Source organism: Rousettus aegyptiacus, unplaced genomic scaffold, assembly GCF_014176215.1.
Source record: "Rousettus aegyptiacus isolate mRouAeg1 unplaced genomic scaffold, mRouAeg1.p scaffold_m13_p_13, whole genome shotgun sequence".
NCBI classification, from domain to species: Eukaryota; Metazoa; Chordata; class Mammalia; order Chiroptera; family Pteropodidae; genus Rousettus; species Rousettus aegyptiacus.
In genome coordinates this window covers 47,043,561-47,058,446 of record NW_023416288.1, presented here as the reverse complement: position 1 = coordinate 47,058,446, position 14,886 = coordinate 47,043,561, and the positions used below count along the sequence as shown (strand labels likewise).

At 60.8% G+C, this 14,886-nt stretch overlaps 1 protein-coding gene across 1 annotated transcript in view; it reads right to left on the bottom strand.

Moving 5' to 3' along the window:
- The window catches only part of PTPRN2 (protein tyrosine phosphatase receptor type N2), a 319,743-nt gene that overhangs the window by 157,264 nt on the left and 147,593 nt on the right, over positions 1-14,886 (bottom strand). Inside the window, exons 5-6 of the mRNA XM_036230218.1 lie at positions 14,007-14,163; positions 2,682-3,051 (exon numbers count right to left, since the gene is read on the bottom strand). Coding sequence (XP_036086111.1) covers positions 2,682-3,051; positions 14,007-14,163 — 527 coding nt within the window. The remainder of the gene's footprint in view (positions 1-2,681; positions 3,052-14,006; positions 14,164-14,886) is intronic.

The following is a 14,886-nucleotide window of genomic DNA, read 5'->3' as shown; positions in this document are numbered from 1 at the left end:
TAATTTTTTACAAAGTCTGATTCCCATATTGAACTGAGCTCAAAACCAAAGAACAGATAACTCTGTCTCGAGTTATCTGTCTTTGGGAAAAACCACTACTTACCCTCAGCTACAGTTTCCCCATCAGAAAAATCAGGCTGAAAATAACATCATCTTTTAAGGTTGACAAGAGGAGCAGACGAGACCATTTATGCGTGAATGCACACGAACGTTCACTCAGCAGATATCATGCCAGGCGCACGCCGGGCCCAGGGCGCACAAGGCGAAAGGAGGGGGCACACTTCGCTGTTTTCCTGGGGCCTGTGGTCCGTAAGGGGAGCCAAGTGTTGATTAAGTCATCACGCAAACGTGCGATCGCACACGGAGACGGGCTCTGGGAGGGAGCGCAGGGTGCATCCCGTGGGCGGGGTGCCGCGCACCGTAAGGACTACGCGGTCTTCCGACCCTCAAGCAGACATTTGCCGGAGAGGCTCGGCGGCCCGTGCTGCCGGTGCAATGCAACGAGACACAGCCGGACCATGTCCCCCTCCCGGAAGGACGCGTTACCACCGCCGAAGCCTTCCCGCTCAATGCCGAACACAGAGGGTCGAGCCTCTGGACGAGGCCCTACGTTACAGGAAAGACGGTGGCATGTTTTCTTTGGGAGCCATTCATCAAACCCAGAAACGCCCTCTGAGACGAGTGAACTAGCCCCTGAAATAAATAAGTGCAAGGAAAGAAAAAAGAGGGAGGAGAAACTTGTGGATTAGATGCGGCTTAACACATATATCCACGAATCCAACGGACCCGTTTGGATCCTGCTTGGAAAAGAACCAGTCGGAAAGAGAATTTATGACGACCGAGGAGCTCAAACACCGGTTAGATGCGCAAGTGAGATCAAGGCACTGCTATTAACTTTAAGGTCCTAAAGCTGTTGTGGTCGGGCTCCCGCAGGAGCCTCATCTTCAGCAGCGCAGAACCGAGACGGCGGCAGGTGACGCGGCCGCCGGGGGCAGCGGGAGGGAGGCGGCCGGCCACGGGGCGGCAGGAGCCGCTGGGGGCCGCTGGCCGCTGAGCCCCGCGAGGCGCCCGGGGCCGCAGGAGTCTTTCTGTTCTGCTGTTACTGACGTTTTACGGGAGCTCCTTAAATCACGCCGTGCGGGCTGGGAAGTCGGCGCACACAAAAGACGCCAGCTTCGCAACCTGGCGCCGAGAAAAACGGCCCCCAGGGTACTCGGTTCGCGCGGGTCGGTGCAGAGCGAAGGGGGCATCTCCGGGGTGTGGACCGAGGGAAGGGACAGGCCGCGGGAGGGAGCTTCGGGGCAGCGGGCAGCGCCTGGGGACACCCCGGCGGGGTGGGGGGGCGCAGGCCCGCCTTGGCTGGCGCCCTAACCTCCTCCCACGCCCGGTAACCAGGCCGAGGCGGCAGCACGCGGGGCTTTCCGCTGTGGGGCTCGGGCCTGGAGGAGAGGAGGAGCGCGTGCCCAGAGGACGGCCCAGCACTGCGTGCCGCGGGGAGCTCGGCAGGGGGCGGGGCGCGGCGGGCAGCACCATGGAGAGGGCCCGGCAGGCCGCGCGGAGGCCGCTGCAGAACCCAGAGCCGGGGCGACCCGCAGCCGCGCCTGCAGCAGAGGTCCGCGGCGGCGATGCTGAGCGGGGCCAGGTCGGGAGGGAGCGCCGCCCGCGAGGTCAGCCGCGGAGGGAGGGCGGCGGAGGGGCTTCCGGGGTCGCGCGCGGTTAACGCGGCAGGCGCCCCCGCCCCCGCGGCCCTGGGGCAGGGCCACAGGAAAGGCGCTCGGCCGGAGGCCTCGGCGCGGCGCGCGGCCCCCTTCGGCCCCCTTCGGCCCCCTTCGGCCCCTCGCTCGCCTGTCTCTCCAAGCGCGGGAAGCACTGGCGACAGCCGCGCGCCCCGCCCGCCCACTGCGACGCCGCCCCACTCGAAAGCGCCGTCAGGGCCACACGGAGCGCGAGGACCAGGGGGCTGCGGGGCGAGCAGCCAGGGCGATACCCCTCACAAGCGCCGTCGCGCGTGGTCTCGGCCCCGGGGCTCCCCAAAACCTGCCAGGCTGGATGTGACCATCCGTGTGTCCTCAGAGGGGTCGCAGCTCATCGCGATCTGTTTGTGTTTAGTGGTCTCGGAAAGGCGCTGTCGGATGCGCAGACCAGGGCCTTGTGCGTCCGCAGCGGGGCGCGGAGCGGGACTCAGCGGCGCCCCGGGGAGCAGCGCCGGGGGCCGCCCCGCAGGCACTGAGAGCCCCGCGGCGCGTGCAGGGGGCGGGGCGCACACTGCGTCGTGAGCGGTCTCGGTCTCAGACTGGGTTCTGCTGGGGACAAGGCACACTCTGGGCCTGAGTGTGGCCACGCAGTGGTGAGGGGTGCGACGAAATGCAAGCCCGCCAGGTCCAAAGCCTCTGGATTCAATTTCCAAAACGCTATGAGCCGGCGGAAGTTGGGGGCCTGATCCGGCCACGGTCGCCAACCCGGTTCACCACCTTCATCAGCGAAGTCGTGAAACTGCGCAACCGCGGAGGAGGGTTTAACCCGCGACGGCCCCCGCCCGAGGGGCGCTCGCCCCACGAATGCCCGCCTTCCCCTCTCCCGCACCCCCAGGGGCGCGAACTCGGGGCACGGCGCCTGGCGGCACCCAGAGGGACCCCGTGGGGTGCAGAGCCCGCCCCGGGGCGGGGGCGAGGCTGACTTACCGTCGCGCGGGCCCGGGGTGTCTCCCGGGCCTTCCGCAGGCGAAGACCATTTCTTGGAGGCCGAAGGCGCCGGCAGGACCCTGGGCACCCTCCAGGGCATGCGCATGAGCTCGTAGGGCGTGAGCTTGCGGTCTGGCGAAGGCGTGGGCGGCTGCAGGGCCAGGTAGGCGCCCAGCGCCGCCACGAGGTTCCGCTTGCGCACCCCGCCGTCCGCCTTGGGGCTGAGCTCGTCCGGCGGGAGCCGTCCGGGGGTCCGCAGCACGCCGCCCGCGGGGTCCCCGGCCCAGGAGGCGGGGGCGAAGGTCAGAGCGGACGTTTGCGCCTCGTAGGTCCGCACGCCGTCCGCGAGGCGGTCCGCACCCTGCAGGGACCGAGGACATGACAGCGGCGGGTGAGTCCCCGTCGCCGGCCAGCGCCGCGTGGCGCCGCGCGCAGGTCCCAAGGCGCCCGAAACGCGCACTCGACCGCGGCGCCGGCTCCTCGTCCCACCCGGGGCCGGCTCCGTGGGCGGCACCGCGGCCCAGCGCACGGGTCGTCGCCAGCGGCTTCATCGGGATTAATTCTCGTGCCGTGAACTCACCCAGGTCCGTGGTTTTCAGATGGCCACAGGCCGCGCCAGCATGGCCATTACTCCGCCAACCCGCTAATTCCAGGACATCGTCGTCATCCCCAAAGAAACTCTGTGCCCACGGCCCCTCCCCGGGGCCCTCGCCCAGGCCCGGGCCGCCCCCGGGCCGCCCTCAGTCCGCGCCGTCGCCGCGGGTTCGCGCCTTCGGGGGTTCGCGCCACGGACCGCGGCCTCTGGGGCCTGACCAGTGCGGAGCTCAGCGTTTTCGAGGCCCGTGTCGCGGCCGCGCCCCTGCTGCGGCGGAAGGGGAGTCGGCTCGCGGGGCGGAGCGCGGCCGTTCCCCGCTCGCCAGCTGTCGGGCCTTGGGGTGGTTCCTCCCGTGCTCATGGCCGGAATTCACCGCCGTGGGCGCTGCGTGCGGCTTTTCCAGGTTATCTTTGCCGTTCTCTCCGGTGTGCGCCTAGGCCCGAAATCGCCAGGGAGCTGGTGACCCTGCATGTCACTTGCCAAGGAGCTGCCAGAATGTTCCTGGCTCAGTCGCTCCACTTACCGCCTGCCCCGGTGCGCAGGGTCCTGGCCTCCCCGCCCCCCTGAGGTCCCGGCCTCCCCGCCCCCCTGGGCTACACCCGCCATTTGGTCATCTTGCTGACTGTAACCATCCCAGTGGTTAGGAAGTGGCTTTGCTGATGTGAAAATCACTTTCGGATCCTGTCCCTTTCACAGCAACATCCCAAACCAGGGACGCTGTGCGGGTCTCGGGTTCCGTAATCACGCATGACGCTGCGTCACACCTGGCGGACGGTCTTCCACGGAGCCTCCGCCCACACCCTCCTCGCCCAGCGCAGCCATCTCCCCAGGCGCCAAGTCTGCATCAGACTTTGTTTTGCCACTAGACAAACCGAGGCCCAGCCGTCCTCACTCCCGGACAGCTGTACACACGTTAGCAACCTTGGCACTCAGCCCCTGACTACGGCACCATCGAAATGGCACGGACAAACAGTACCGCCAACCTGGAGACTCTCAGGGTCACGGCTGTCCCACTTGCCGAGCTCCCCCCACCGCGTGGTATGGGCCCGTGGGCCGTAAATCTTAAAAGCCTCGCCCCCTGATTTTCTTCCCTCAGGGCTCATGGTCACTGTGGAGTCAGCGGGGCGTGGCCCTTGGGATCTCAGAGGTGCAGCTGTCGCTGAATTTAAGACAAGCGACTCACACTCACAAGTCTGGCTGTTTTCAAAACTAATCAGGTTCAGCCTTCCAGGATAGCTTTCGGTGGAGCAAACCAGAAATCAGGAAGCCGGCGTTGATTGGAGTCCTAGTTTCCGTTCTCACATTTGCACTTGGGCAAATCACTTGACCTTTTGAGACTCCATTTTCCTTTGTCAAAGGAGGAGAATGGACATTAGCTCTGGGATTGTTTTATTTCTAAAACGATACGATTTTAGCTGTCATCCAAATTGTTTCATTTTGTCTAAGTACTAGCTAAAACCAGCTGCTTTTTCTTTTGGAAAAGAGAAAGTAAGATTCCCGAGAGGGAGAGAGAAACAGAAACTGTCACCACAGCCGACGGCCCCTCGGCGGCTCCCCATGAGCCAGGTGTGAATGTTGGCCTGCGGCTCAGCCCGAGCTGGCCTTCGGAAAGGCGGGCGCTAGACACCGCGTCAGGCCGCACGCCGGGAGCCGGGCCCGCTGGGCCCGCGTCCGGACGCCTCTTTGCGGTGCCCAGAAGCCCTGTCCTCGTGGCTACAGAAGCAGTCGGCCTGCAGCTTCTGCTCAAGAGCCCTTGGACAGCTCACAAGGGCAGAGGACAAGCAGGCTCTCCACAGCACGTGACCAACCACGGCAGAACGCAAGCCATGCCGCAGGCCGGGATAAACGATCTATCGTGGGTCCGTTTATGCTTTGAACCAAATTAAGGTGAGGAGGGGAGAGCATATTTCAGTAGGTGGGACAAACAACAGAGACTATATGATGAGAGAAAATGTCAGTTTCCGTCAGTCACACCGGGTCCTCTGTTCACAATGGCTAGCACGATGGTGTCCTCGGGGAACCTACTGCGGCCTCGAGGTGAGGTCGCCCGCCCCTAACTGGAGGACCGCGGGCCGGGCAAACAGCGCGAGGAAGGTGTCCTGGCCCCTCCTGGAGACAGCAGCCGATCTCCGGATTCTGGGCCGGGGCTGCCTGGGTTTGAATCCCACCTCTGACGACAAGCTTCGTGACCTTGGCTTTGGTGAGCTCCTTAACCTCGGAGGCCCCTGTAAACTGAGGACGCCGGTCGGTGCCGGCCCACAAGGGCTGGTGGCTGCTGTTGCTGTTGCGACGGTCATTTACTCCGCCTGTGCACACCCTCGTTGTCCTTAAAGCAGCAGGAAGGCTGCGGCTCAGGTGAGAAGGAGCCGCGACTGTCCTTCCTCCCCACTTTCACTCTAAGTTTAAAACTCTATGACTCGTTTGCAAACTCCCTATTTTGAAGATGTTTTAAGCCTCAATTCAACAAACCTATGGTGTTACGTTTCCTAAAATGATGGTGGATGATTTTTAAGACTGGAGCTTGGCAACCTGAAAGCATGAGCACCGGCCAGTCTCCGGCCCACGGAACGGCCACTCCTGGGACCGAGTCTTCTAACTGTGTGTCGGGGACGTTTAGTCTGGGCCCCGTGGGGCGGGCCGCCTTGCACGTGTGCCGCACCTGAGCACGGCTGCCGACGACTCCTGACGCCTACACTGAACTGGAATCCCTTCGGGAACATCCCCTGAGCCGTGGCAGTTTCCACACAGAACTGCTCACGCGCACACTCGGAGGCCGGAGGAGCTGTCGGCACGGGTCCGGGTGGCCCGGGACACGTTTCCCAATCTCTCTGGGCTTCACTTTTATCACCTGCCAAACTTGGAAAATACATTTTTTTCTGAAAGCAGTTGTGAGAGTTGGGGAGAGTTTCAGTAAAAGTACCCAGCTTAGCACACGGCTCAGAGGAGGTGTTTGCCGCTGCCATCAAGAGTCATCGCCACCGCAGCACGATGCCACCACCACTGCCACCAGCACCCCTGTCACCACCGCCATCAGCACCGCCATCAGCACCGCCATCAGCATCACCATCAGCACCGACATCAGCACCGACATCACCACCGCCATCAGCACCGCCATCACCACCGCCATCAGCACCGCCATCAGCACCGCCATCAGCATCACCGCCATACTGCTGCTGTGTGCCAAGCTCTGGACTCCGTTCTGTGGGGAAAGCATGACTCGAACACGGACCAGACTTAAACGGCTTGCAGACTGAAATGCAAGTTGTGTCACAGACATCGGTGGCTGTAATTGAAAGTCTATCGTGAAAGAGGACCAGCAATGTGGAGTTTGGAAAGAAGGGACCGTACTCGGCAGGGGGAACTCAGGGAAGCTCCCTGGAGCCAGGTGACACACGTCCTAGCGCCACGAGCTGCATCGCGTCCCCCGCCCCCAAGTGGTGAGACAGGGCAGTGACCGCTGTGCTCCCAGCCTCCCCGGGCCCAGGGCGCCAGAGCTGACGGACAGGCTCTGTCCCCCTCCTGGACACCCGCCTGCCGCATGCCCGATCGCGCGGTTGGGAGTTCAGACGAGACCGCCAGCGAGCAGCCCCACGCCCAGTGCCGCCGCGGGGCCGAGACCCGCCTGTGCTCCGGTCTCTCGCGCCCAGCAGATGTTCCCCGTGCCGAGGCTCCAGCACGAACGAGGAAACTCGGCATGGGCCATCTTTTGCCCACGTAACAAACATTTCTCCAGTCGCCTCATCGCCCGCAGGCAGGGGTGACAAGCACATTGATCAAGACATGCTTGCGGCGGGCGCGGCAGAGCACTCAGCGGCCGGGCTGTCCGCAGGCTCCCTAATGAGACGGCGCCATGATGCCAATGGACATGGCGAGATTCGGGAGCAGGGCTGAGGCTCGCAGCCCCCCAGGCCAGCTCGTTAGTGTGGAATTGGGGTCACTTCCTGTGCCTTCCTGTGCTCGGGCTCTGGGGGCACTTCTGGCAACCTGTTTATCCTCTGTGTCTGTGACTTTCTCTCTTCCGCTCCGCCCCACCTCCCTCCTTCTGCCTCTGTCTCTGTCTCTGTCTCTGTCTCCACAGTGAAAGGTTGTCAGCGTTTAATAGTGTTCAGGCTCTACGTGGCCCGCCCATGTGCAGGGGAAGATTGCAGGTGTCAGTCTTACTGACAGTACTGCCAACGGGACAAAAGAAATTTCTGCATTCCGAGGAGCCTCGCGCTGGTCTGTCTTTGACCAAGATGGCTGTACTATTTTTGCAGCCAAGATATAGAGCTTTCAGTTAGAAAAAAGAGTCCCCAGTGGTTTTTCAAGTTCACAAAATCTATGAGGTTGAAGAGGTATTAAGTTCTAAACTAGAGGATCGACGAGTTTTGCAGAAATGGACAGTAACACGAGGTTGGATGAGAAATCGTGGACGTGTGCGATGAGGCCATGTCGTGCCGGCTCGGAGTTATTCTAAGGAGGCGGCTGTGACGCGAAGCGAGCGTTTTTCTCTCCCGTCCCTCTCCACGGGCTCCATCGTGCTCTGCCTGGTTCGCACGCTGTCCTTGCCAGCGGCTGCACCTGCAGCCTCGTGCCCGGCAAGTGGGAAGCAGAAAGCTGCCACCGGCCCGCACGCTGCAGGTGAGCAGGAGGCCGGCCAGGCAGGGCCGCGGCCCCCCGGAACGCGGCAGGACCATCGTCACAAGGCGCCAGGTGTACGAGTGCCACGGCCACCTCCTGTCACCCCTTCCGCAGCCCTACGGTGTGGACGCGCCGGCCCCATCTCACGGAAAAGGAGACAAGAGCCCCGGGCGCAGGGCGCAGGGCTGGGACAAGCCCCAGGCTCTGGGCCGTGCCCCGGGGGTGGGGGTGGCTTGTCCTGCAGTCTGTTTGCAGGAAAACGACAGAACTCGTGCTTAGCTGAGTTTAGAGGGGGGAACGCGGTGACGTTGGCTTTGGCTTAAAAAAGTAACACGAAAAGTCGAACGAAGACTCCTGGGTTCGATTTCAGCTCAACCGCTAAGCAAGCGCTTGAGAACAAACACCCCCCCCACCCCCAGTCTCTGTCTCTCCTCAACGCCTCGCTCTGTGAAATGAACTCAAGGGCTCGAGGCGCCGCCTCATCCCTGTAGACACGAGCGGACAGGACACGGGCGAAACTCCAGGGCAGCAGCCGCGGCTTTTCTCCTCAGTCCCCCGTCGGCTCTGAAGAACCCGGACCGGAGGAGCGGACCCTGCTGGAGGGCACCCAGGGGGCTGCTCGGCGTGGGGACGTCAGAAGTCGAGCCAGAAATAAGGACAGAAAAGAGCAAGCCTTCCGCGCGTGCGGAACTCGACACTAAAGCTCCGCCGACTGCGGCCGCTCAGCGCGGCCTCGCACACCAGCTCCTCCTCGCGTGGGCCGCGGGTGTGGGGGGGCCGGCCCCGCCCCGTCCCTGCCCCGTCCCCGCCCCGTCCCGCCCCGCCCCCGCCCCCGCCCTCAGGCAGCTCCTGATTTGCCTCCCGTCCTCCTACCCTGGCTCGCATTCTCTGAAAGTTCGTGTAGATGGATTTGCCAGGCGTGTGCTCCTCTGCCCTTCAGCCGGGATGATTGCTTTGAAGCTCGCCACGTGCTCCTGCATCGATGGTCCATTCCAGGCTTGCGTCAGACACAATCTGTTATTCACTCGTTGATGGGCATCTGCGTTGCTCCTAATTGTGGGCAATTACTATTAAAGCCTCCGTGAATATTCATATGCGAGTTCTCCAGTGGACAAAGCCGTCGCTTATGCTGGGCGGGAGCGGGCAGCCCGGGTCCGAGGGGAGGTGCGCGCGTTTCATTTCTTAGGGAGCCGCGGGGTGCCGCCCAGGCAGCTGTCCCCTCCGCCCCCAGCGGTGGTGTGCAGAGCTCCCATCCCGTCAGCCCCCCGCCGAGGCGTGGGGGGTCAGTTTGTAAAATTCCAGCCCTGCTCGTAGGTACGTACTGGCCTCTCGTTGCTTTCATTTAAATTTCCCTCATGCACGGTGTTGAACAAGTCACGGAGCTTATGTAGCACTCATTTATTTTCTTTGATGAATTGTCTTTTCAAACCTTTTGCTCAAGTTTCTATTTGCCTGCTTTTTTTCTTTTTAATGAGTTTTGAGAGTTCCTTATATATTCTGAAGAGGAGTATTTTTTCAGGTGTATTATTTGCAAATAGTTTTTTCCCTGCCTTGACTTGTCTTTTCATTCTCTTAACAGTATCTTTTAAAGAAGAAAATAATTAAATGTTGATGAAGTCTAATTTATCAAACTTTCTTTATGGCTTGTGCTTTCGGTGTCACATCCACAGATCGGTTTGGGGGAGATGGCCGCCCTGCCGCTATAGGTCTTCTGGCACGTGGCCATGCTACGCATATTAATTATGTTAATTACAGCCGTAATTACTCTCATCGGGTTTTTTTTTAATTTTAGTGTAAGCCTTACATATATTTTGTTAGATTTATCCTTAATTGTTTCATAAATGTTGATGCTTTTGTAAATATTTTTAAATTTTCAATATCTAATTGTTTGTTGCTGGTACATAGAAATACAATTGGCCTTTGTATATTACTTTGCATTCCATAGCATCGCTACTTACTAGTTTTAGTAGCTTTTTTGTAGACGCCACTGAACTTCGTACAAAGGTGATCGTGCAATCTGAACGCCTCTTAGTTCTTTCCCTTGTTTCGCTGCCTGCCTGGGACCTCAGGGCAACGGTGAACAGAGGAGGAAGAAGGCGCCCTGGTCTAAGTCCAGAGTCCCGACACAACGCATTCAGTCCTTCCTCATTCAGCGTGATGGCAGTTAGGGTCCCGCCGTGAACGGAGGGCGGCTTTTGTCAAATGCTTTTTCTGCATCTATTACGACTACCATATAGTTTTTCTTTTCCTTCTGAATATGGCAAGTTATATGGGGTCATTTTCAGATGTGACCAACCCTGTATTTATTCTGAATAAATCTCCCTGGAGCATGATGCATTATCCTTTCTTATATACTATTTGATTTGATCTGCTAAAAATAAGTTTAGAATTTTTGTTTCTATCTTTCTAATGAATAATTATCTGCAGTTTTCTTTTAATATCTTTCCTTATATGATTTTGATCTTTTGACACTTATTGAGACTTATTTCGTGGCCTAGCACATGATCTATCTTGGGGAATACTCTGAGTGTGTTTGAAAAGAATGCGTATCGAACAGTTCTCAGGTAGATCATTCTATAAATATCAATTAGGTTAAGTTGGTTGATGGTGTTAAAATTTTCTATATTCTTACTATTTTATCTCTTTGTATAATTAGTTCCTGAGAAGAGAGTTAACATATCTAAAAAACGATCGTGGACTTGTATACGTATCTCTTTAGTGTTCTCGTATTTTTGCTTTATGTACTTGCAGCTCTGACATGAGGCTCACGGAAAGATTTCCCTGTCACCTAACGAACTATTTACTCATCACAAAATGTCTCCAACGACACGTCTTCAGCGGGCACCTTCCGGCCGTCCCCCAACGCCTGGCCCTGAGCAGCCCTCCCGGCCTCGCCGCCCCCTCGGTGCGAGTGACCCTTTACCCTTTACTCACTGCCGCACCTGCTTCGTTTTCAACTCCGGTTTTTGTCTCCCTTACCCAGGAAGATTGTAAAACCATAGAAGGCAGGGGTTAACTTCTGTCTTTCTAATCCCAGCACCTAGCACAGCTTCTTGCGCGTTAAAAATGCTTAAAACAATGTTTCCAAAATAAATCCGTAAATTCACGGCACTGCCAAGTGATGGATTTCGGCTAAACCTCCTCAAAGGCTTAGAGTAAGTGGGGGAATTTACGGTGTTCTCTCCAATGCCTGGAGACTCCGAACCAGCGCCCCTGTGGTCGATAGGGGCAGGGCTGGCTTCCACCACTCGCGGCGTGGAGGGAACAATCACGCCGACCCCGCGATCAATAAGGGCTCGATGAGCGCTCAAGGCTCCGCGCGAGTCGGTCTGATTTAAGAGGAGCAGCGTAATTTCACCCCCTCTGGCTCGTCACGAAGTCATCAGTATCAAAGCCTTTAACGATGATAAATTTACACTATTTCTCTGCCTCTATGCTAGAGTGAGATTTTTGACGACAGATACATAGAAGATGATTTGTGACATAATTCATTGGAAATTGGTTGCGCTTTGAAGGACCATCCATGTACAAAGCTTAGATTTCCAACAGAGACACTTCGTCACGAGAGGGGCCGGGTCAGGAAACTCTGCCTACATCCCTGGCTGGCTGTGCTCACGGCCGCTTCGGCGACCTGGGATGATGCACATCTCTCGCACTTCATCTGGTCTTTGCTTATCAGAGATGACGAAGGGCTTTCTCCTCGTTCAAAAACCGTACAGAGGAAATGATGAGTTCTACGTGTTCATGCATTTTTTAATATTGAGAAGCGCGGATCATAATGTAGAAAATTCCAGAAGCCCGAATGCCACCGAGTGCGCCTTTCCTGAGTAACCCTTGTGGCCATCGTGGCTGCGGTAAGATGACGACCGAATCCGTTGCTCGCACTGGGCCGTGGGTGGCGCGTTCGGAGCTGCGACGGGGCGGAAACCGCCTCCCGGCTGCCACGCTGTCCCCCGGTGCACGCACCCGTCGGCGGTCTCAGAAGCCAGGCTCCAGAGGAGGGGCCGGCAGCGCCTCCCCGAGAGTCACCCCGATGCCGCGCGCCAGGCAGCCTGGCGGAGATCAAGGGGCCTTGTCTGGGACCCGCCCTGGGCGAATTCTAAGCCGCTCCTTGTCCGGGAGCCACTTCTGCTCTCAACCTGGCTCTTCCCGCTGGGCCGAGCTCACAGAACCACCAAGAGCGCGAGGGGAAGGGAGGGTTCGGAGCGTCACTGTCCAAAGCCGGCGGCCGTTTGCAGGCGACGGCTCCTCGTCACGGCCCGTCCGCGGCCAGCCGGGCCCTGGAGCCGCCCTCCGCCCCTCCCTACTCCCAGAGCCAGAAGGAGGTGCCCAGGCAAGAGGTGTGGGCGATCTAGTCACTGTCGCGGTGGGGGCCGCCCCGCACGCCCCGCAGAGGCGTTGCCGCCGGTCTCCGGTCGCCCCGACCCTGAGCCTGGGAACTGTCTGGCCAGCAGTCCAGGTCACAGCCTTGGGCGAAGCGTGGCTTCAGGACTGACCCAGCACTGCCTGTGGCCTCCTGCCAGGGCCCGGGCCACCTGTGAGGACCGGAGACCCGTCCTGCACAGAGGGGGACCCTGGGGGCTGGGCGGACCAGGAGCTCGACAGGTGCTCCGGGAGCCACGCGGCCGCGGCCCCTCCTTGGGGAGACGTGGCGAGGGAGAGCCGCCTCGGGGCGTCACCCCCAGCGGCCTCTGCAGTGTGGCCTGAGGCTCTGGAACCTCCCATTCCCCAACTTCGCAGGGCGTTGGCGTCTGGCATCATCCCGAAGTGCCTCCTTCTCAGATGGGGATGGGGGGCCAAGGGGCTCAAGGACGGGCCTAGCGCAGGCACCCTGAGAGCAGCGGGGCGGGGCGGACGGTCCTCCCCTGTGCCGGCCCCTGCGATGCCGACGTGGACCAGCTGCATCCCAGGCCACGCCTGGCCCGAGCCCCGTTGGCTGCTTGCGGAGATGCAGTTTCTAGAACACACGCGCCTCAGGCGTCCGCCTGGAGTCTGCTCAGACCCTCAGTGATGCTGAGGCGTCAGCGGCGTCACCTCTAAAAGGACCCTGTGCCCCAAACGCCAGCGCAGAGTTGGCTTAAATAACTTCAACGGCCGCCTCACAGGAAAATTACTGACGACATGGCCCCGATGGCTTTCCAAGTTTCCGAGAGCCACGACCGTCTTCCGAGGAAACTCGGGCGGAGCTTACGGGGCGGGACAGGGGTCCCGCACGCATCGCCAGCATCGCTCCGACAAGGAAACGGACGCCACGTGCCGGCTGAGTGTGAGGCTTGCAGCCAAAGCCCCCCCCACGCCAGGGCCACCTCGGGCCTCGGGCTCGGCCGGAACCCGTCCGGGGTGCGTGTGGGCCCTCTGGGCTGAGGCCACGAGCAGCCTCCTGTCCCTTGTCCCAGCAACTCCAGTTTAAGGAGTCGACATAAAAACCGTGCACGTTTCCATTCTAAAAGTTCATTGAGCTTTCTAACTCTGTTTCTTTAGAACGTCCTTGTGAATGTACTTCGGGTCCTAAATGGCTCTGGAGCAGACGTAGCATTGGCGTGAACGAGCGTCCACCCCGAGGACCACACCGAGGGCAGGCACACCGGGCCGGAGAGGCTCCTGGCCCACGGGACTGGCAGAGCCTCCCCTCCAGGACGGGCAGCCGGGGCCGGGGGTCACCCCGTGCCCACCCGGTTCCAGCCGGACTCAGGGTCCTTGTTGCCCTCCCTTGCAACTGCGTGTCCACTGCCGTCCGGGTGCAGGAGGTGAGTGCAGGTCCCTTCCTGACGTGGAGGATGCTCTGCTCTGCCCAGGTGTCCCGTGGGCACGTGGGGCGGGCGGCCAGCCCCGAGGAGGGCGCCCCTCATGGCAGCTGTGAGTGCTGAAGGGCTGAGCGCCGAGGGCGGGTGGGGGCCACTGCGCAAGGTGGGCTTGTATGTGTGTGACCCTGCGAAGGCCCGAGGGACATTAACCTTCACGTGCCCTGCCTTTCGCTGAGCTGCCCGCCGGCCTGGGGCACAGGAAAACCACCCAGAAGTGCTGGCCAAGGAAACGCGCCCTGTGTGTGCGGAGAAAAGCCCCGGCCGGCGACTCGCAAACCCAGCCACAGAGTGAGCGACGAAGGTCACCTGAGCTGGCGGTCTGTCCTGCTTCGTCCTGGGGAGTGCGTCGGGGGCGCTGGCCTGGGACAGGGCCTCCAGGTACGGCAGGTAGCGCTCGAGGGCCTCGGCCAGCGCAGCGGCGTCCTCCAGGCCGGGCCTCCGTCCATCCTCCAGCTGCGGGCTCCTGAAAGCGAGAACACCGTGACCCGGCTGCTCCGGCCCTGGCCGCACGCGTCACGGGACCAGGAGGGGCGCACGGGGCACCTCGGCGGCCATGCGGGGACCAGGCTGCATGGGGAGGGGAGGCCGGAGCCCCTGCGCTCTCACGGACCGGGGTTCGACTCCCTCGTGCGTCGCCAGGGCTGCTGCCCTGACGTGCAGGGGAGCCCGGAAGTCACGACCCATTCGCGACCCCCCCACAGCCGCACGGTCCTTCCGGCTGACCTACGGCGTCTGCCACGTCCGCCCACAGCCCTCCGGCCCCACGGCTGCCGCCTGGCCCCAGCCACCGCGAGCCGCGTGCGGACGGCTCGAGCTGCCCCCGCCCTCACCCGCTGCGGCCCCTGGGAAAGGTGAGCCGGGCGACCCCGCACGGTCGGTGGCTCAGTGACGCCTCCTCCGAGCGCCCAGCCTGAGGAACGCTCCGGCCAGTCATTCTTATTAGATCCTCCCGCATCGTTTCCTTGGGTGACGGGCCGAGGCTACGCTCTCCACGTAAATACGCACTTTCGAATGCCAGGTAGCCCTTTGCGAGTGCGCCCGCTGCGCCCGCAGGGCAGGCGCTCACACGGCCGCAGCCGGTTCCGAGTAACGGAGGTCGCGATGGGTGGTGCCCAGGCGTTTCCACAGCACCCGTGCGGCGTCTGCGCGCTAGGTGCGCTTGCTCTTCATGTGCGCAAACGCCGGG